Source organism: Macaca mulatta, chromosome 15, assembly GCF_049350105.2.
Source record: "Macaca mulatta isolate MMU2019108-1 chromosome 15, T2T-MMU8v2.0, whole genome shotgun sequence".
In the NCBI taxonomy this organism is placed as follows: Eukaryota; Metazoa; Chordata; class Mammalia; order Primates; family Cercopithecidae; genus Macaca; species Macaca mulatta.
In genome coordinates this window covers 108228860-108252611 of record NC_133420.1, presented here as the reverse complement: position 1 = coordinate 108252611, position 23752 = coordinate 108228860, and the positions used below count along the sequence as shown (strand labels likewise).

Here is a 23752-nt window from a genome sequence, read left to right as displayed (position 1 = left end):
AAACTAACAAGGATATTCAGGACTTGAACTCAGCTCTGGACCAAGCGGACCTAATAGACATCTACAGAACTCTCCACCCCAAATCAACAGAATATACATTCTTCTCAGCACCACTTCGCACTTATTCTAAAATTAACCACGTAATTGCAGGTAAAACAAGCCTCAGCAAATGCAAAAGAATGGCAATTATAACAGTCCCTCAGGCCACACTGCAATCAAATTAGAACTCAGGATTAAGAAATTCACTCAAAACCACACAACTACATGGAAACTGAACAACCTGCTCCTGAATGACTACTGGGTAAATACTGAAATTAGGGCAGAAATAAGTAAGTTCTTTGAAACAATGAGAACAAAGACACAACATACCAGAATCTCTGGGACACAGCTAAAGCAGTGTTTAGATGAAAATTTATAGCACTAAATGCCCACAGGAGAAAGCGGGAAAGACCTAAAATTGACACCCTAACATCACAATTAAAGAACAAGAGAAGCAAGAACAAATTCAAAAGCTAGCAGAAGATAAGAAATAACTAAGACTGGAGCAGAACTGAAGGAGACAAGAGACATGAAAAACCCTTCAAAAATATCAATGAATCCAGGAGCTGGTTTTTTAAAAAGATTAACAAAATACATAGACCACTAGCCAGACTAATAAAGAAGAAAAGAGAGAAGAATCAAACAGACACAACTAAAAAATGCTAAAGGGGATCTCACCACTGATTCCATGATTCCACAGAACTACGAACTACTATCAGAGAATACTATAAACACCTCTAGACAAATAAACTAGAAAAATCTAGAAGAAATGGATAAATTCCTGGACACATACACTCACTCAAGACTAAACCAGGAAGAAGTCGAATCCCTGAATAGACCAATAACAAGTTCCAAAATTGACGCAGTAATTAATAGCCTACCAATTAAAAAAAGCCCATGAGCAGAAAGATTCACAGCAAATTCTACCAGAGGCACAAAGAGAAGCTGGTACCATTCCTTCTGAAACTACTCCAAACAATGGAAAAAGTGGGAGGGATTCCTCCCTAACTTATTTCATGAGGCCAGCCTCATCCTGCTACCAAAACCTGGCAGAGACACACACAAAAAAGAAAATTTCAGGCTAATATCCCTGATGAACATCAATGTGAAAATCCTCAATAAAATACTGGCAAACAAAATCCAGCAGCACATCAAAAAGCTTAATCAACCACAATTAAGGTTGGCTTCATCCCTGAGATGCAAGGCTGGTTCAACATACGCAAATAAATAAACGTAATCCATCACATAAACTGAACCAATGACAAAAACCACACGATTACCTCAATAGATTCAGAAAAAGCCTTTGATAAAATTCAACACCCCTTCAAGCTAAAAATTCTCAATAAACTAGGTATTCAAGGAATGTATCTCAAAATACTAAGAGCTATTTATGACAAAGCAACAGACAATATCATACTGAATGGGCAAAACCTGGAAGCATTCCCTCTGAAAACTGGTACAAGACAAGACTGCCCTCTCTCACCACACCTATTCAACATAGTATTAGAAGTTTTGGCCAGGGAAATCAGGCAAGAGAAAGAAAGGGTATTGAAAAAGGAAGAAAGGAAATCGAATCGTCTCTGTTTGCAGATGACATGACTGTATATTTAGAAAACCCCAATGCCTCAGCCCAAAATTTCCTTAAGCTGATAAGCAACTTCAGCAAAGTCTCACGATACAAAATCAATGTGCAAAAATCACAAGCATTTCTATACACCAATAACAGACAAACAGAGAGCCAAATAATCAGTGAACTCCCATTCACAATTGCTACAAAGAGAATAAAATACCTAGGAATTCAACTTACAAGGGATGTGAAGGACCTCTTCAAGGAGAACTACAAACCACTGCTCAAGGAAATAAGAGACAACACAAACAAATGGAAAAACATTCCATGCTCATGAATAGGAAGAATCAATATTGTGAAAACGGCCATACTGCCCCAAGTAATTTATAGATTCAATGCTATCCCCATCAAATTATCATTGACTTTCTTCGCAGAATTTGAAAAAACTACTTTAAATTTCATATGGAACCAAAAAAGAGCCCATATAGCCAAGACAATCCTAAGCAAAGGAACAAAGCTGGAGGCATCACACTACCTAACTTCAAACCATACTACAAGGCTACAGTAACCAAAACAGCATGGCACTGGTACCAAAACAGAGATATAGACCAATGGAACAGAACGGGGGCCTCAGAAATAACCCCACACATCTACAACCATCCGATCTTTGACAAACCTGACAAAAACAAGCAATGGGGGAAGGATTCCCTATTTAATAAATGGTGCTGGGACAATTGGCTAGCCATATGCAGAAAACTGAAACTGGACCACCTCCTTAGACCTTATACAAAAATTAATTCAAGATGGATTAAAGACGTAAATGTAAGACCTAAAACCATAAAAACTCTAGAAGGAAACCTAGACAATACCATTCAGGACACAGGAATAGGCAAAGACTTCATGACTAAAACACCAAAAGCAATGGCAACAAAAGCCAAAATTGATAAATGGGATCTAATTAAACTAAAGAGCTTCTGCATAGCGAAAGGAACTATCATCAGAGTGAACAGGCAACCTACAGAATGGGAGAAAATTTTTGCAATCTATCCATCTGACAAAGGGCTAATATCTAGAATCTACAAAGAACCGAAAAAAAATTTACAAGTAAGAAACCAACAACCCCATCAAAAACTGGGTGAAAGATACAAACAGACACTTCTCAAAAGAAGATATTTATGCGGCCAACAAACATATGAAAAAAAGGTCATCATCACTGGTCATTAGAGAAATGCAAATCAAAACAGCAATGAGATACCATCTCATGCCAGTTAGAATGTCGGTCATTAAAAAGTCGGGGAACAACAGATGCTGGAGAGGATGTGGCAAAACAGTAATGCTTTTACACTGTTGGTGGGAGTGTAAATTAGTTCAACCATTGTGGAAGACAGTATGGCGATTCCTCAAGGATCTAGAACCAGAAATACCATTTGACACAGCAATCCCATTACTGGGTATATACCCAAAGGATTATAAATCATTCTACTATAAAGACACATGCACATGTATGTTTAATGCAGCACTGTTCACAACAGCAAAGACTTGGAACCAACCCAAATGCCCATCAATGACAGACTGGATTAAGAAAATGTGACACATATACAACATGGAATACTATGCAACCATAAAAAAGGATGAATTCATGTCCTTTGCAGGGACATGGATGAAGCTGGAAACCATCATTCTCAGCAAAGTAACACAGGAACAGAAAACCAAACACTGCAAGTTCTCACTCATAAGTGGGAGTTGAACAATGAGAACACATGAAAACAGGGAAGGGAATATCACACACCGGGGCCTGTTGAGCGGTGGGGGGCTAGGGGAGAGATAGCATTAGGAGAAATACCTAACGTAGATGCTGGGTTGATGGGTGCAGTAAACCACTATGGCACATGTATACCTATGTAACAAACCTGCATGTTATGCACATGTATACCATAACTTAAAGTATAATTTTAAAAAAAAGTTATTAACACTATTTTTGGAATGTTCCAAGTTTGAAACCACTTCAAAAGAAAAGCATTTAAACATGAGTAAAGAACTCTCTGTACCCCCAAAAAATGGAGAGAAATGTGAATATATTTTTTTCTTTCTGAAATTCTCTCAGAAAGGGAAAAGTCACATGATACAAATCTAGAAATCATGAAGGAAAAAAAAAGTGACTATGTAAAAAATAAAATGCTTTTGCCTGGCAAAAATAAATTTATATATGAGATAAAAATCAAACAACAAAATGAGGAAAAAACAGGAATTTTAAATGACAAACAGGTTATTTCCTTAATTAGACAACCATAACCCAACAGAAAAAAGGTATTAACAGCAGTTTCCAAAAACAGAAATTAAATTAGTAAATTTAGGAAAGTATGTTCTACTCATTTAAAAAAGCATATCAAAACCAGAAGATAACATTTTTCACTTCAAATAAAATTTTAACATTTGCTAATACTCAGTAATGAAACCAGAGAAAGATATTCATTTACTGTTAGCAAACTATAAGTTAAGCAAATTTGGGCTGGGCACAGTGGCTCACACCTGTAATCTCTGTACTTTGGGAGCCCAACGCAGGCAGATCACTTGAGGTCAGGCTTTTAAGACCTGCCTGGCCAACATGGGGAAACCCTAACTCTGCTAAAAATACAAAAATCAGCTAAGTGTAGCGGCACGCACTTGTAGTCCCAGCTACTTGGGAGGCTGAGGTGGCACAACTGCTGGAACCTGGGAGATGGAGGTTGCAGTGAGCCAAGATTGCGCCACTGTACTACAGCCTGAGCAAATGAGGGAGACCTCGTCCCAAAAAAAAATGTTTTTGGCAAAATAATCAAAATTCAAAAATCACATACTCTTTTATTCAACAATTCCATTTCTAGAAATTTATTCTATGAATAAAAGTATAAGCAAATATATATATATATCAGTATATATATATATATATGAGGAAGTTCAAAGCAGTATTTTTCATAACTATAAACGCTCATAATGTGACTATCCATCAAAAGGAGATATATTAAGCAAAAGATGGTATATGCAGAAAATGAAATACTATATCACCATAAACAAATGAGGTAGATCTGTATGTGCTAACATAAACGTTTATTTAAGGCATATATGATAATAATGGTAAAAATAATACAGATTCAGAATAGTGAGTATAATGATTTCATTTAATTTTAAAAATATAAGAATACAGGCCGGGCACGGTGGCTCACACCTGTAATCCCAGCACTTTGGGAAGCTGAGGCGGGTGGATCACAAGGTCAGGAGTTCAAGACCAGCCTGGCCAAGATGGTGAAACCCCGTCTCTACTAAAAATGCAAAAAAAAATGAGCCGGGCGTGGTGGCAGGCACCTGTAATCCCAGCTACTCAGGAGGCCGAGGCAGAGAATTGCTTGAACCCAGGAGGCAGAGGTTGCAGTGAGCCAAGATTGCACCACTGCACTCCAGCCTGGGCGACAGAGGGAGGCTCTGTTTCAGAAAAAAAAAAAAGAATATATACATGCATGTGTACATACACATACTGCATACACACACACATGCATATGCATGTTCTTGTGCATGTCTGTACTAGTATATGCCATAAATATTTTTTGAAAAACTAGAGAAGCAGTAGTTAACAGTGTTATCGCTCAGGAAAGGGATTGGAGGCAGCAAAAATTAGGAAAGTCGATTTATTATTTTATATCTTTCTTAACTATAATTTTTACCATTTCAGTTTCTCTCTTAAAATGTAATTTTCTTAATGTCTATTCAAAACAAATTGCAAACTGTCTTACATAAAATTCCTGTGATTGTTTCAAATACTATTAGTGGACTTTCCTAATTCATGCTTATATTAATTTTGAAAATCACATTACCTGGAATGATTTGACAGGGGCAGATACTTCAGTTACTGGTTCAGGTTTTGGAATGCTTTCAACCAATTCCATAATCCCTTGTAGTTTTTTATCTGAGATTCGTAAAGAAATAAGAGGTAACTTTCCAAAAATCTTGAATCTGTTTTGAAAAGATAAAAATAAGTAATTATAAAGGAATTATTCTGATTTAAGTGCACTAATTAAAAAGACTGTTCTCAAATTATCTGAATCAAATGTGATTTTAAACACTAAAAATCTCTACTCCAATTTCTGTCTTACCTTATTAACCAGTCTCATTAGATGGGCTAACCTCATTATTTTTCAGAAGTTTATGTTTTTATTTCATGTAATGTTCTTCTACTGTTTACTGTATACAATTGACAATTACTACTAATCAAGTGTTTCTCATGTGACAGGCATTGAGGAAAGCACTTTACATGCATCATTGTAAACAGTCCTCACAATCTATGAGGCAGACAACCTATTTTTGCTCTCTATTTATTTTAAGTTCCTATATGTATATGGTTCCTATAAGAAAACTAAGGTTTGGCAGTGCAAATAGCCTGCTCACGAGACTATATAGCAAAGATCATGGGACAAAATCACATCAGAGTGCTTTATTATTCTTTTAATTGCCTTGACAGTCTCCTTTGAGAAAGAGAGAAAGAGAAAGTTTTCACTATCAGAGAAAGAGTTTTTATCCCTGCATTTTCCCTAAAAATTACTTTTTCCATGTATGCACACTGATTACTTACGTTATCTTTCTAAAACTGTACTGGAGTCCTACAGAAAATTACAAGCTTTCTTTTATTTCCAATACCCTAAATATTTGTAATTAATCACAAGCAGAGTAGTTTAACTTCATTAAACATTATGAATCGATCCTCTTAATGCACTTAAACTTATTTTCACTTTCTTGAAAAATCTGCAAGTTGTGCAATCTAAAGATGCTGGGTACCAAAACAGTACCTACCAAATAGCAAGTATCTTTTTATTTGCCTTCAAATTAATGCAGCTCAATTTTCAAGGGAATGTTCTGACACTCGTGAAGTTCCAGGATTTAACATATCATATCCACTTTATATTGCTCACAATATTATAAAATAGAAACCAAATAAATTCTAAGATTTCATCTTTGTAAGTTAAGCCATTATCATTTCTGGCCTGTATTTTAATTATACTAACCTATAAGCTGGTCCGAATCTATAACCATTATCAATCTTTATTACATTATTATAGATACATTATTATAATCAGCTATTTTAATTCCTGCTATGCTATACATATTCCCTGCATCACAAGACTTAAATTCTTCCTAATCATATATTGATAGAGCAAGTCCAAACGAAGATAAAAGTTGCACTTTTCTCCCCTCAGAGAAAGATCACCTACTTTTTCCGGTACCCTGTAACTTACCAAGAAGGAAAGTATTTAAACTATGCTTAAAAATGTCAATTCATAGTCATATGTTTACAACAAGAAATCACACAGATCTTTAATCTTTATCATCACAGAATGAAAAACTTCACAAGAATAGTAGAAAAGAGTAAACAAGCAGGGGACATAAAGAGGGAGGAATGAAAAGACTTAAGCCTTTTCTCTAAAATTGAACCATATCTAAAGCTAGATTTGAAAAAAACAAGGGAATACACAGCATGGTTTTCTTTCCTTCTGTCTCTTAAACCAAATTCCAGGCATTCCTCTTCCGCAAGACTCTCAGTGCATGCTTTGATTTTCTAAGAAAAGAAAATCTAGGAGAGTAAGATTTAGGGCCCTGGACAATGCTTGTTATAGAGTCACTATGAGGTAAAGGTCAACAAAAAAGGGTGTGGGTCTCTCCCTTTTACATGTTAAGTATAGTAAGTATTAAAAACAATGTCCATACCATGTACCATACAGGAAAAGGCCAGAGTCTCTCTAATTCCCTCTATTCTTCCTGGTACACTTTAACTAGGCATGAAGCCTTCTCATGTAGCCTTGCTAGTAGCAACTCTCCTGGAAGTGTTTGGATGTTAGATGAGAAAAGCCTTTAGTTAAATTTTAAAATAGATCTGTGCCTGAGGTTTGAATATTTGTAAGGGAGAAAAAAAGGTGCTGTTATAAGGAAGAAGTTAAATGGCTACCTACAGTCTAAAACTATTTAGAAATAAATCATCTAAATGGCCCAGTCTTAGTTCAAGAGACTTCTCTACTTAGGATCTCAGGCACATAGCTTCAGCTAACAATGAAATATAATAATCCCAGTAAACATAAATACATGGACAAATATAAAGCAAATGTTATTAGAATTTTGGTTTATAACTCTACTATTTATTTTCTACATAAGTTAAAAGACAAATGCATAAGAAATAATTATAATTCTTTGTTAATGGGTATAGAATATATAAAAATATAATCTGGGACATCAATAAGATAAACTGGAGGGGGCAAAACAGGAAACAAGTAGAGTTTTTGCATGCAATTGAACCTAACTTGGTATCAACTTTATTTTTCACTTTTTAAACTTTGTGTCACCCAGGCTGGAATGCAATGGCATAATCACAACCCACTATAGCCTCAACCATCTAGGCTCAAACTATCCTCCCACCTCAACTTCCCAAGTAGCTAGGACTAAAGGCATGCACCACTACGCCCAGCTAATTTTATTTAATTATTTATTTACTTATTGTAGAGACAGGGTCTTCCTATGTTGCCCAGGCTGGTCTAAAACTCCTGGCCTCAAGCAATCCTACCAGCTTGGCCTCTCAAAGTGCTGGGATTACAGGCATAAGACTATGCAACCTGCCTCAATCTTAAATAGACTGTTATAGCCTGGGCAACACAGCAAGACCCACCTCTACAAAAAAATTTAAAAATTAGCTGAGTGTAGTGGTGTGTGCCTGTAGCCCCAGCTACTCAGGAGGACAAGGCAGGAGGATCACTTGAGCACAGGAGTTCCAGGCTGTAGTGAGCTACAACCACAACACTAGCCTAGGCGACAGAGCAAGACCCTGTCTAAAAAAACAAAGAAATAATAAATAGATTGTTATAACTTGAGGATATGATACATAATCTCCATGGTAATCACAAAGAAAACATTTGTAAAATGTACAAAACTGGAAATGATAGAGGAATCAAAGCATGTCACACACAAAAATCCACTGAACACAAAGGGCAGCATTAAAGGAGGAAACGAGGAATTTAAAAAGCTATAAGACATACAGAAAGCAAATAACAATATGACAAAAGTAAGTCCTCCCCTTCTGTATTTACTTTAAATGTAAATATATTTTTTCTCAATTAAAAACTTAAAGTGACAAAATGGATTAAAAAACAGGATGCAAGTACATACTGTCTACAAGAGATCACGTTAAATCACAGAAAACACACAGGTTAAAAGTAAAAAAAAAATGAAGAAAGACATTCCATGCAAATAATCACCAAAAGAGAGCAGGGATGCCTATAACAAAAACAGCCAAAGTAGACTGCAAGTCAAAAACTGTTACAAGCAATAAAGAAGGACATTATATAATGATAATGAAAGTATAACTTCACCAAGAAGACATAACAATTATAAACATGTATGTGCCAAACATCAGAGTTCGAAAATATATAAAGCAAGCACTGACAGAATTAAGAGGAAGAAACAGACAGTTCCATGATAATAATGGGAGACTTCAATATCTCACTGTCAATACTGAATAGAACCACCAGGTAGCAGATTAATAAGGAAACAGGGGACTGGACCAATAAAATTGACTAACTGGACCAAAATGATGTATACAGAACACTCCATCCAGCAAAATAGACATTTTTCTCAAGTGCATATGAAACATTCTCCAGGACAGATTATATGTCAGGTAAAAAAATGAGTGTCAAAAAATGTCTAAACAGTGAAATCATAAGAAGTATCTTTTCCAATAATGATGAAATGAGTCTAGAATGCAAAAGACGTAGAAGTCACAAGTGTGTAGAAATTTAAAAACGGACGGTTAAACAAGCAATGAGATCAAAGAAATCACGCGGGAAATTAGAAAATAACTCAAGACAAATGAAAATGAAAATACAACATACCAAAATTCATAGGATGCAGCAAAAGTCTGCCAAAAGGGGATTTTATAGCTGTAAACACCTACATTAATAAAGAAGAAAGACCTAAAATCAATAGCCTAACTTTACACCTTAAGGAACTAGAAAAAGAACAGCAAACTAAACCTAAAGCTAGCAGAAATTAAAAAAAAACAAAAAAAAAAAAACCAAACAACAAAAAAAAAAACAGATGGAAGCAGAGATAAATAAAATAAAGTACAGAAAAACAATAGAGGAAAAAATCAACAAAAATGTGAGTTGGTTCTTCAAAATGATCAAGATTGAAAACCTTTAGTTAGATTGAGAAAAAAAGAGAAAAGACAATTTAAATCAGAAATGAAAGTGGTTAACATTATTACTCATTTTACAAAACAAAAAGGGTTGTAAGAGAGAGACGATTATAAACAATTTTACACCAACAAATTGGATAATCTAAATGAAACAAATTCCAAGAAACACAAATCTACCAACACTGAATTATGAAGAAACAAAATCTGGATAAACTACTATGGAGATTGAATCAGTAATCAAAAACCTCCCAACAAAGAAAATCTCCCATGATCTTCAATAGTGAATTCTACCAAACAATCAAAAACCGAAGAGGCAGGAATACTTTCTAATTCATTTTATAAAGACAGCGTTACCCTGATATCAAAGCCAGACAAAGATACTACAAGAAAATAAATCTGCAGTCTAATATATCCAAAAAATATTAATGCAAAACTCAACAAAAGCACAAGCAAACCTAAATCAATAGCCCATTAAATGGTTTATATATCATTTACTCTTGGAATTTATTTATTCCTGGAATAAGAGGATTTATTCCTAGAATAAAAGGATTTTTTGCTGGACACAAGAAATATGATTTAATATATAGAGAGCAATCAAGGTAATATACCCCATTAAGAGAATGAAGGGAAAAAAAAATCATCTTGATCATTTTTCACATGATCACATGGTCATCTCAAAGCAGAGAAAGGATTTGAAAAAATTCAACACATTTTCGTAACAAAAAGTTAGCAAACTAGGAACAGAAGGAAACTACCTCAACATAATAAAGGTCATCCATAAAAACCCCACAGCTGACCTCATACTCAATGGTGAAATACTGAAAGCTTTTCCTCGGGGCTCAGGATTAAGGTGAGGATGCCAACCTAAACCACTTCTACTCAAGAGAGTGTTAAAACATTCTGGACAGACCAATTAGGCAAGAAAGAGAAAAAAAGGCACCCATATCAGAAAGGGAAAAAAACTACCTCTGTACACAGATGATAGGATCTTATATGTAGAAAATCTTAAATCTGTTAGAACTCTAGAATCCTAAAACTTAGAACTGTAAACAAATTCACAAAGTTGCAGGACATAAAAATCAGTTAAGTTCCCATACACTAACAATAAACAATCCAAAAAAAATTTTTTTAATTCATTTACAATAGCATCAGAAAGAATAAATTTAAGAAATGAGGCAAAAGACTTTAGTACTGAGACCTAGAAAATGCTGTTGAAATCAAAGAAGACACAAATAAACAGAAAGATATTCCATGTTCATGGACTGTAACAGTCAATATTATTAAGATGTCAATACTATTCAAAGGGATCTACAGGTTTGATACACTCTTTATCAGAATCTCTATAACATTTTTTGCAAGAAAAGAAAACTCCATCCTAAGATTCATATGGGATATCAAAGGATCCTGAATAGCCAAGACAATCTTGAAAAAGAACAAAGTTAAACAACTCACATGTTCTGATTTCAAAACTTCCTGCAAAGCTACAGTAATCTAAACAGTGTGGTACAGGAAAATAAAGACAGAGATCAATGGAATAAAACAGAAAGCCCAAAAATAAGCTCTTGCATATATGGACAAATGATTTTCAACTAGGGTACCATGGCCACTCAATGAGAAAAGGACAGTCTTTTCAACAAATTATATTGAGAAAATGAGGTATTTGCATGCAAAAGAATAAAGGTGGGTCCTTATTCTACATACCACATACAAAAATTAACTCGAATCAAAGATCTAAATAAAAGAAGCTAAAACTATTAAAACTCTTTAAGGTAAACAAAGAAGAAAAGCTTTATGACATTGGATTTCATAATAATTTCTTGGATAGGACACCAACACATAGACAAGATAAACTGGACAATAAAAATTTTAAACTTTTAGACATCAAAGGCCACAATCAACAGAGTGATAAGGAAACCCAGAGTGAGAAAAAATATTTGCAAATCACATATCTGACAAAGAATTAATATCCAAAATATACTTTAAAACTCTCACAACTCAGGCCGGCGCGGCAGCTCATGCCTGTAATCTCAGTATTTTGGGAGGCTGAGGTGGGTGGATCACAAGGTCAGGAGATCGAGCCCACCCTGGCTAACACGGTGAAACCCCGTCCCTACCAAAAATACAAAAAATTAGCCGGGCGTGGTGGCACACGCTTGTAGTCCCAGCTACTCAGGAGGCTGAGGCAGGAGAATCACTTGAACCCATGAAGTGGAGATAGCAGTGAGCCAAGATCGCACCACTGCACTCCAGCCTGGGCAACAGAGCGAGACTTCATCTTAAAAAAAAAGAAAAAAATAAATATCCACATTAAAAGATGGGCAAAGATCTTGAATACATATTTCTCCAAATAAATACATGAACGGTCAACAAACACAAGAACAGATGTTCAACATCACTAAGCATTAAGAAAATGACATCACTTCACACCTATTAGGATGACTATTAAAATAAAAAAATAAAAAAAAATAAAAAAAATAAAAAACAGAAAATACCAAGTATTGTAGGGGCAGTGAAGAAATTCAAACCCTTGTGCTGGTAGGAAAGTAAAATGGTGTAACTGCTATAAAAAACAGAACAGCACTCCTCTAAAACTTAAACATCGAACTACAATATAATCCAGCAATTCTACTTCTGAGTATATACCCGAAAATACTGAAATCGGGGACTTAAGCAGATATTTTGTACCTCAGCATTATTACAACAGCCAAACAGCATTAACAACACAAATGTCCATTGAAGGATGAATAAATAAAACATAGTGTATACATATAAGGAATATTAATCAGCCTTAAAAATACATGAAATTCTGACATATGCTCCAACATGGTGAATCTTGAAGACATTATACTAAGTGAAGAAACCCAGGCACACAAAATCTAATTTTCTATGATTCTACTTATATGACGTACCTAAAATAGTCAAATTCATAAAGACAGAAGGTATAATGGTTGTTGTCAGGGGCTGGGTGCAGGGCGAATGGGGTGTTATTGCTTAATTGGGTATAGAGTTTCAGTTTGGAAGAGAAACAGTTCTGGAAATGAACGGTGGTGATGTTTGCATAACAGCAGCATGTGTGAATCTACTGACAATGAAGTATACTCTTAAAAATTGTCAAAATGGTAAATTTTATATACATTTTACCACACACACATTAAGTATGGTATTTCCCTAGCTACAGAATTACCCAGAAAATCCACAGTCACACGCAACAAACAATACATACTTGGGCATCCTTACATCCATGAAAACCATGGCCTTAGACAGTTCCAAATTGAAGTGCATGGGTACCAAAATATGCTGGGTAGATACATTGAGTTTTCGTGCTTCTCTCCAATTATCACCTAAGTACAGAAAATGGTTCATATTTAATAACATATTTAATGAAACTATAATATGAAAAACACACAAAACCTAAAATTACTATTAATACTTTATAGTCACATATTCCATTATATAAGAAAATTTCCCCACATCTAGGTAATCTTAATGTCACAATCTCAGGTACACACAATCAGTAGGTTATCATCAAATCTACTGTACACCCACTGACAATCACTACACCAACCACATACCTTACCCAAAAAAGTAACATGGCAATAAGGCAGTAATGCAAAAGGTAGTAAAAAGTGACGTTCTTTAACAGTAACTAATAAAAGCTACCATTTATTAATTTATAATTTCTACTCTTCTAGGCAATGTTTAAACGTTAATTCTCAAAATGATATATAATAATCCCACTTTAGAAAACTGAGACTCAAAAGAATTTATAACTTGCCTGTGATCAATCTGCTAGTGATAAAATTGAGGTCTACTAACATGTGACCCCCCCCCCGGCAACAATCACTGCAGAGTTACAAGCCTAAATGTTCCATAAGGGAATGGTTAAATAACTGAGACCATAGCCACATAGCATAATATAGACAATAAAAACCATGAGTTCAAGTGACCAAAATATTACTGGTAAAAGAAAAAATATCTGCATATAAAACTGTATAAATTATGTAAAAAAAATACATTCACAAATACTTCCAATATAAACACCAAACAAGCACATCCCACATATTCACAGGCACATACACTGAAAAATATACTAAAAGAATATGCAACAAAATATCAATGGTGTTCTTGCCTAAGCAGTAACATAAAGGTTTATCTTTTTGGTTTCTGAATTGTTCAGATTTTCTAAAATAGGTATAATCAGAAAGAAATAACTTTAAAAATTCATAACAAGATTAATGGGATCTCAGTCATATAATGCATTTTCATATATACTATCTCATTTGAACCCAATAATTCTATGAGTCATTAAATTCCAGTCAAGGAAAACCAAACCCAGTAATTTATTCCCTGAAAAGAATTTATGGACTTTAAAAATAATGTACTTTTGCCACCCACTATACCTTTGGGTTTCCTCTACCACAATTAGAATATGATAAAAATACAAACTATGTTCACTATCCTGAAGCAAATATAATTAAAGAAATAAAATGTTTCAGTCCCATACAAATTAACAATTTTGATAATAACTACTTTGGATTCTCATTGTTTCTCCTTTTATTGGTTAGCTCAGGTAATTAAAATCTGACCACATACAAACACACAGATCTCTACATATGGATCTCTTCAACAGATCAAACTTTATTGAATTATCTGCATGTTCACTAACACTCTAGGGATTCAAAAGCAGTATAACAGAATGAAAAGAAGGCTGAATGAGTCTGGGGTCTCTTCCTAACTACTTAAAAGGCTCTTGTCATGTGAATTTCTGGCTTTGACTTCATCTTAAAAACTAGCTCTAAATCAGAGACTCCTGACTGGTACACCACAGTGAATGAGATACAAGTATGCCAAGGAGAGTGACCCTCGTCAGTCTTTGTATGGCTGTCCATGACTGTCAGAATCCCCAGGCTGCTTACTTCTGGTCCTGAGCAATATCTTCTGGTTATCCAGCTGTGTAGTAATACCAATATCATTTTCAATATGGGCCAACTTTGGTCAAAGGCTGAAAAACACTGATATAGATCAGGATTTCTCGACCTCGGCACTACTGATATTTGTCATGAGGGACTGGCTTGTATATTGTAGGATGCTTAGTAGTATCCCTCACCTTCACCCACTAGATGCTAGGAGTGCCACACACCCTCTACCTGTAACAACCAAAGATGTCTCCAGATATCAACAAATGTCTCTTGGGGGGCAAGACTGCTCCTGGTGAGAAGAGCTAACCAATATTTACTATCATTTCTAATTCAAAAACATAGAAGTTCTAACACATTTAGGAGGAAGGTCTTCAAAGTGCCTAAAAACCTAATTAATCACTTCAACAAAATCAATCAACAGATAATGCATTTTATACTCACCAACTCTACTGTAAAGCAGCTGTATGCTTGTAAGTTGAATATCAAAGGAATCATAAGCTATATCCATTATCTCTTTAAGATTGGCCTCACCTTGTTTCACATCTGGTAATTCAGAACGACTTTTACTTGTCACCTTCAAGTTAATTTTAATAGTTTAGACTATGCAAAATACTTCAAAATGTAAGTATAAAGTTTTAATTTTTAGACCTATAATATAAAATGTTAATATGAGAAGATAAATTCACAAGTAAGCATACATAATAAGGCTATTAGAAAGGTCCTCATCCATGAGGTATATAATGAGAGAGAGAAAATAAATTTTTACATATTAGGATATATTTCCCATTTACTTACATTAAAAGAAGAAACCAAGATGGTCCTGAAGAATAATACGTGTACAAATTTTTTAAATGTGGTAAGAGGCCTTCTCATTAAGAGCAAGATCAAGAGACAAATTTAGCTTATAAAATGTTTCTACAGTATGACAAATACTGATATAGCTTTACAATAAGAAGTAAAACAGTCCAGAATTAAATAGGATAGCTGAATTTTAGTTCCAACTCTGCCATTTATGCAACTCCAGGCAAGTTATATTTGCATCTCTCCTTTCTTGGCATACTGTGCATATTACTTTTCTCACTTAAACATCCTGGAGATGACTCCACAATAGTACATAAAGCTCTTACTCATAAAAATACATGTGTGTACACATATATTTTTTAACTTTTTTCCCCTCTATATAGCTCATGTGAAGTAAATCCTCAAAAAAAGATTATCTCTGTTTGAAAAGTAATCAATTTTAGGTAACAGGTTAAGCAAATTGCCTAAAATCACAAAATTAGATATCCTTACTCCTAACTTTATGCTCTTTTATACCACACTGCCCTTGAAACAACTGAAAATTCAAATGTGAATAACAAGCTGTATAAATTTTATTATAAATATATATCCAGTGGGTGTTTACACAATTAACAAATGCAGAATTTTAAAAAATAGGATAAGGGAAGATGTCAGTACCAAGGACAGGCACGTATTTTTGTTAGGTGGCCAGAAACAGCATTCTAATATTATCCACCTCTCTTGGTTCTTTAAATTGTGATAGATATTCCTCTATATTTAATGATTTACAGCAATGCTGTCTAATAGAACTTCTACAATAACGGAAATGTTCTATATCAATGCTTTCAAATACAGGCCGGGCACAGTGGCTCACACCTGTAATCCCAACACTTTGGGAGATCAATGACAGGGGATAACTTGAGGTCAGGGGCTCAAGACCAGCCTGACCAACATGGTGAAACCCCATCTCTACTAAAAATACAAAAATTGGCTGGGCATGGTGGTGCACACCTGAAATCCCAGCTACTTGGGAGGCTGAGGCAGAAGAATCACTTGAACTCGGGGGCAGAGGTTTCAGTGAGCCGAAATCATGCCACTGCACTCCAGCTTGGACAACAGAGTGAGACTATGTCTCAAAAACAAAAACAAAAAATACAGTAGCCACTAGCCACTTCTGACTATTAAACTCTTAAATGTGGCTAATATGACTAAGAAACTGAACTAATTTTATTTAATTCTAATTAATTTAAATAACCACATGTGGCTGGTCAGTGGGTACTATAGTGAAGAGTACAGATCTAGAATACCACAAAAAAATGTATTCTCCACTGAAAATTTGGAAAGAAAAAAGTATATAATTAGGAAAAAAGGGCCAGGCACGGTGGCTCATGCTTGTAATCCCAGCACTTTGGGAGGCCAAGGTGGGCGGATCACGAGGTCAGGAAATCAAGACCATCCTGGCTAACACAGTGAAACTCTATCTCTACTGAAAAATACAAAAAAGTTAGCCAGGTATGGTGGAGGGGGCCTGTAGTCCCAGCTACTTGGGAGGCTGGGGCAAGAGAATGGCATGAACCTGGGAGGCGGAGCTTGCAGTGAGCTGAAATCGCGCCACTGCACTCCAGCCTGGGCCACAGAGCCAGACTCTGTCTCAAAAAAAAAAAAAGAAAAAAGAAAAAAAGGGAGATGACTTAGGTAAACAGAGGAAGTCCATTTCTCAATTTAGAATTATTTAATACAAATATTAAAATGTCCATATATATATAATTTTACATACAAAAAATTTCAGAAAGATGAAGATGTATTTGATTGTTTCCAGAATTCTCTCTCATTCTATATACTTTAAGTAATCAAGTAATAGATCTAAATTGAGAAAGAAATAAGCTTCTCAAGCATGACTCTCAAATACTATAAATATAAATCTTAGATTTGGGCCAGGTGTGGGGGCTCACGCCAGTAATCCCAGCACTTAGGGAGGCCAATTCAAGTGGATCACTTTAGTACAGGAGTTCGAGACCAGTCTGGGCAATATAGTGAAATTCTGTCTCTACTAAAAATACAAAAATTAGGCGGGGGTGGTGGCGGGCACATGTAGTCCCAGATAGGAGGCTGAGGCCTGAGAATCACCTGAACCTAGGAGGCACAGGTTACAGTAAGCCAAGGTCACAGTACTGTATTCCAGCCTGGGCGACAGAGCAAGACTGTGTCTCAAATCAATCAATCAATCAATCAGTCAATCAATCAATCAATCAGTCAATCAATCTTAGATTCTAACCTAACCCTACAGAGTTTAATTGGTCATTTTGTTTTCATAAGTGTAGGAAAACTACCTAATTGAGACTTCACTTTATTTACCAGAAAGGAAGATTTCTCAAATCTTACTTATCTACCACAAATACAGGAAAAAAACCAACAAATCAAACTGTCTAAAAAACAAAATACATTTTAAACAAAGAAACACCCTAAATGCTATATCATAAATCAAATATTATTAGTATATACCTTAAGATGACCAAGGTCCAAAAGAAGCAGATTTGATGTAGGACTAAAAATTCCATCTTGTGGGACAATAATATATGAAGCCTTCAAATTAATTCTGAGATCAAGAACTTTCTGTGTTTCAATAATATACAGTAGACCTAGAAAAAATGTAAATATTTTCTATGAATACTTTTCACAAATTACTCGAGAAATACAGAATCACTAAATATATGAACTGATAAAACAATCTTAATGTAAAATTAGTATTAATTTTAAAATGACCTCAGCAAAATACTTCCAATATAAAATTTAAAATATCTGCCAATGCGTGCACTCCTATTTAAATATAGCTGAGTACAAAATTGGAGTAATTCCTCAAAAAAAAATTTTTAACCTATAAACTCAATTTTGGTAAAATTGGGAAGAAAGATATAGACCAAAAAAAACAAAAAAGTTTCAGTGGCATAAAACATTTATTCACAACAACTCTTAGAATCTACATAGATACTTCTCAAATCATAAACTTCATAGAGCTACACTTACCATACTGAACAATAATACTTGATCTTAGTATTATTCTGAGAATATAAAAAATCCTGGATTATCAAATCATCTTCAATAAAAATCATATGTAAACCAGAAAAGGCAACAAACCAGAGTTTCCCATTCCCTAGGTCCTTCATTCACTTGGAGTTTTTTAGTTTAATAAATTTAATTCATTCACTTGCATGTGATTAGTATACCAAAGTCATCTATTTTATGTCCCTAAGTCCAGCATCAGCTTTTAAATCTAAACAAATTATTTTCTATGAGATGAGAACCCTTTCTTAAAATAAAAAATTATATGAGCAGCCATCAAATCAGTTTGAGTAAATAAAAGATATTTGACTTACAAAGTTTAAAAAGATCTGACACTCAAACAAAAAGGCACAGTTTTTCACACACACACACAAAAAACGTAGGCAGGTCGGTACCTTTTAATATAACCTTTAAAGTTAAGAATTTATCATTAAAGAATACATGTTCAAATTAAAGAATATGTCAACAATTTTAATGTACTTAAAATTACAAATAAATATATATACACAATTACAAAGCTTAAAAGCAGACACCGAACAAGTGTCAAGTGCCAACACATAATCAGCTTGATATACAAGCCAACAGAAAGGAAAATGAATAAATTAAAAGAAATTAAAATATCTTCTGTTTTAAATATCTATTTAAATTAAAATAGAAAATAAGTAATCTAAGTCTGTGCTACAGTTTGGTGTTTCACCCCTCCAAAACTCATGCTGACACCTGATTTTTAATGTTGAAGGTGGAACCCTAATAAGAGCTGTCTGAGTCACGGGGGCAGAGTCCTCACAAGCAGCTTGGTGTTGTCCTCATGGTAACGACTGAGTCCTTGCTCTGTGAGTTAGAGCTTGTTGTTTAAAAGAGCCTGGCACCTCCTTCCTTTCCCTTGCCATGTGATCTCTGCACATGTGGGCTCGCTAACCCTTTCTGCCATGAGTGGAAACATTCTGAAACCCTTACCAAAAGGAGATGCTGGAGTCATGCTTCTTGTACAGCCTGTAGAACCATGAAACAAATAAACCTCTTTTCTCCACAAATTACACTGCCTCCAGTATTCTTTATAAAAATAACACTAATAAATTATATCTGGGACGGCTCTTCCTTGAAATATGAGAAACTATAATCAAAACTGTGTCATCTTTAAGGGATTCCAGTGGCCTTGCCCAGGCAGCCCAAGCAAGACTCTAGTAGAGAGAGGAAGAAAAAACCTTGGCATTTCCCATAGCCTGTAAGAAGCAAATTCAAGTGAAATCTCTTAAAATGAGGATGGGAGGTGAGATGAGATAGAGGTTTGAAAACAGACTGACAGATCATCAAAAATTCTGAAGATCATCCAATTAGCCTGAAACTTAAGAGCAGAATTGACTCAAACAGTTATTCATTCTTTTTCCCCAAATGATTTGGATTCAAACACAGATGGCATGATTTTACTAAAGCAACAAGCAGCATCCAGAAGGGTCAATCTGACATTCAAGATTCTCCAGAGTCTGTCTGTTAAGCATTTCTCTATCTTCATTTCCATCTCTAGTCTAAGGATTCCTCGTGTATTCTGGCCTCTACAAATCAAAGTTCTGGTACTCCTTGGAAGTTCTACCGTAAGCCTTAGTTTCAACAAAGCCTTTCTTGATGCCAGGACACAATGATTTCTCTAAGTTATTTTTAATGGAAGAGAGCGGAGAGTATTTTATTTTGAGCTTAAGTGTATTGGGTCTCTCCCCTATTTTCCATTGCACTTACAACAAAATCTTAACTGCTTAATATGATTTTCATTTTTGCATAATCAAGAGTATGCATCTTTAACATCCCTCTGCTCTCCCCTCACTCATTACATTAGAACCAGTTCAGCTTTCCACAACTTCCAAATTCACCCATCTGTTTGCTAAGTTAAGCTCTTCACAGTTGACCATGACCTTGAAGGCTCTTTCTTATACCCTTTAGCAGTGTGGATCCTACAAATATATCTGGTCTTAATGTTGAATTTTCAGAGATCTTCTCTGACACTACCACCAAAACTAAATTGGGGCATCTATCATTCTCATTTCCTTAACAGCATTTGGGCTGATTATAGAATTGTTTCCTCACTCAGCTCCAAATTCACCCACTTGTCTGCTCTGTGAAAGTAGATCTGAGTTGCTTAAATGATTTTTCTTTGCCAACTAGCACTGAAATAGATAACGAACACAGGAGAGACACTGCAGGAGAAAAGAGTTTGCTTCCTGGTTCCAGTACACTCATTTAGCAATATCCTGCAACACTGCGCCTTCCTCCAACACAACGCATGCCGTGCACAAGGGCCGACAGCACTCAAAAGCCAGTATTCTGCCCCTAGAAGCCTCCTCAGGTGGTTTCACAGCAGAACGAGGGCAGTGAGACGTTGCCCCATGAATATTTTTCCCTTTTCACCTCAGAGGATGGATTTCCAGAGAGTTTTAGAGAGCAGGTTACCAGAAAGACACCAGCATGGCTTTTCTGACATTCAGTGACTCACAGAGGTTCCTTCTCCAACAAGATGTGGATTTCAATTCTCAGGGAAGACAGAGACCTCTTCCTAGGGAACACTGTCTCAATTCTATATTCCTTATAACTACTCTTCTTAAATACGTGTATTTTTGGAGACAGCATTTCACTCTGTCACTTAGGCTGCAATGCAGGAGTTGCTATCATAGCTCACTGCAGTCCTGACCTCCTGGGCTCAAGCAATCCTCCAGTCTCTGGCCTGCCAAGTAGCTGGGACAATAGGTACACGCCACCAAACCTGACAAATTTTGTAATTTTTTGTAGAGACAGGGTCTTACTATGTTTTCCGGGCTGGTCTCCAACTCCTGACCTCAAGTGTTCCTCCCCGCTTGGACACCAAAAGCTCTGGGATTACAAGTATGAGCCACAGCACTTGGCCCCTTGCTATATTCTTTAAATTTACTCTTTGGAGTAACAAAACAATCCTTCATTACAGTTAATAATTCATTACATTAAATATACCCATCAAAATTACTGTGTGGTTTTACTCTCCTGATTGGACCCATACGGCATTAATCAAAATTTTCCAGTAGATTGCTCTTAGTTTTATATTTGTCCTATCCATAAAAGTGTAACATCCATCAATAGGCAAGAACTACATCCATTCTGGTCATTGCTATGTTCCCTAAAACCTAGCACAGCATCTGACATATAGATTAGACTCTTTATATATATTTAAATGAGTAAATAAATAACTGAAAGAAAATGATTTGCTATGATCCTATCAGAGAACCTTGTACTCTGAAAGAAGAGTTTTAGCAAATGATCACATCTGTTTTCCTGCCAGAGACAAAAGATAACTAGTTGAGCAGGTTCTGTAAGCTCGTGCCATACTCGACAACAAAAAGACCTGAAAGACCTTGAGTTCCTAGAAAGGAAGGGGGGAAATAACAAGCTGAGCATCCCTAATCTGAAAATCCAAAATCAAAATGCTTCAGGATCTAAAACTTTTTCAGCACCACAATAACATGATGCTCAAAGATCATATTCACAGAAAATGCTTCTTAGAACACTCTGAATTTCATATTTCCCAATTAAGGATGTTCAACAAGTAAGTAAAATGCAAATATTCCAATATCCAAAGAAATCTGAAATATTTCTGATCCCAAACATTTCTGCTAAGGGATATTCAACCTATAATACAACAAAGAAACCAGGATATTAATAGAGGAGAATGTAACAAAATAAAAGGAAGAAAGGAGGAAAATGAGGGAAGGAAAGAACCTAAGTAACCTGAGTCATTATAACATATATGAGTCCCTTCACAAATAGGATAATTTTAACTTTCTAGAAAAAATCCAAAATACATTAAATTTAAAAAATTAAGCACAAAAACCTATCATAGAAGCTTTCCATTTTTTTCATAGAACTAGCATTTTTATACTATTGGTGTAGAAAAGAAAACAAAGTTGGAAGAACAGACTTCAAATTTTAGAGGTTATTATGTACAGAAGCTAAAATACTGAAGACTTCCACTTTCTAAAACATGTTTCTGTAACATGTGAACTTTATATTGTGGATATTTACTGTTTGGTAATTTTTTTAAGTAATAAAGTTTAGGAAAACAAATCTTAAGAAATAAAAATATCTCAAAATCTGGATGTCTGTAGTGTGTTTCCAATATGATTAATTTGTATTTATGAGTTTCTATCAATCAAGAACAACTGACTAGAAGTAGCCTGATCTTATGCTTTGGTTTCTACTCAGTATATAATATACCAATATACAGAATGTGAACTAGAAATGGAATTCCCAGATTTTAACAAAGAATACAGGAATAAATGCAAACCCTACAATTTCTAGAGGTAAGGTATTCACGTACGATCTAATTTAAAACATTCGGATATAAAAATAGTAGAGAAAAATGAGCAAAAGCCAGAGAAGAAAGACACATATATTTTGAAGAATATAACACATAGTTTTCCGTGAAAAAAAAGAAAAATTAATAATGAATCAAGATGCATATTACAATATAGCCTAACAAAAGACAACTAGTTAGACATTTCCTGAAGGTCTTATCAAAATGTGAAGTGATTTCTTGACTCACTTATCTAAATTATTTTATCTTAGGAGAGAGAACAAAGGAAAATGACAGATAGTACACCTCATATCTACCAACAAGGATAAAGTGAATATAATAAAAATGGCAAGAGAAAAACTATAATTTCATGCCAGATTTTATAGCCACCAAAATGGGACAAATTCTGAGTTCAATTAGAAGTGTACTCCAGACTTAACAAAACCAGAATTTTAAAACTTTGACAATGAAATTGGATCTTACTCCAATGAGAATTTCAGCCTCTCAGAACAGAGGAAACAGAAGACAAAGATGCAGAGTCTAGCAAGAGTTCTCCTCACAAATCTGAAACATTAAAGGACACTCACTCAAAGAAAGAATAATCCTGAAATTAAACCTTCCTCTCCCTAAAACACACTCACAGGGGGATGCAAACAAAGGCCCTGAGAAAAATTAGAAGAAAAAGGTAATACCTCTGTGAATTGTAACTATGATACATTCCTCAAGGAGGTATGTAGCCCAACAATTCTTTGGCAGTCCAGAATGTCTTAAGCAATGAATTTAGTTATGCCACCAACATACCCAAGGTACCTGGCAGAAGAAATATAAATCTTCCCTGAATGAAGGCTCAGTTATCTCAGGCTTCAGAG

The 23752-nt window shown here is 35.1% G+C and overlaps 1 protein-coding gene across 5 annotated transcripts in view; it reads right to left on the bottom strand.

The window, feature by feature from the left end:
* The window catches only part of VPS13A (vacuolar protein sorting 13 homolog A), a 243130-nt gene that overhangs the window by 145578 nt on the left and 73800 nt on the right, over positions 1-23752 (bottom strand). For all 5 annotated transcript variants that reach the window (XR_013404898.1, XM_015117939.3, XM_015117938.3 and 2 more), the window contains exons 20-23: positions 18014-18150; positions 15173-15305; positions 13036-13153; positions 5455-5593 (exon numbers count right to left, since the gene is read on the bottom strand). Coding sequence is in view for 4 of the 5 variants with exons in the window: in XM_015117939.3 (XP_014973425.3) it covers positions 5455-5593; positions 13036-13153; positions 15173-15305; positions 18014-18150 (527 nt within the window). In the remaining variant the exon portion in view is untranslated. The remainder of the gene's footprint in view (positions 1-5454; positions 5594-13035; positions 13154-15172; positions 15306-18013; positions 18151-23752) is intronic.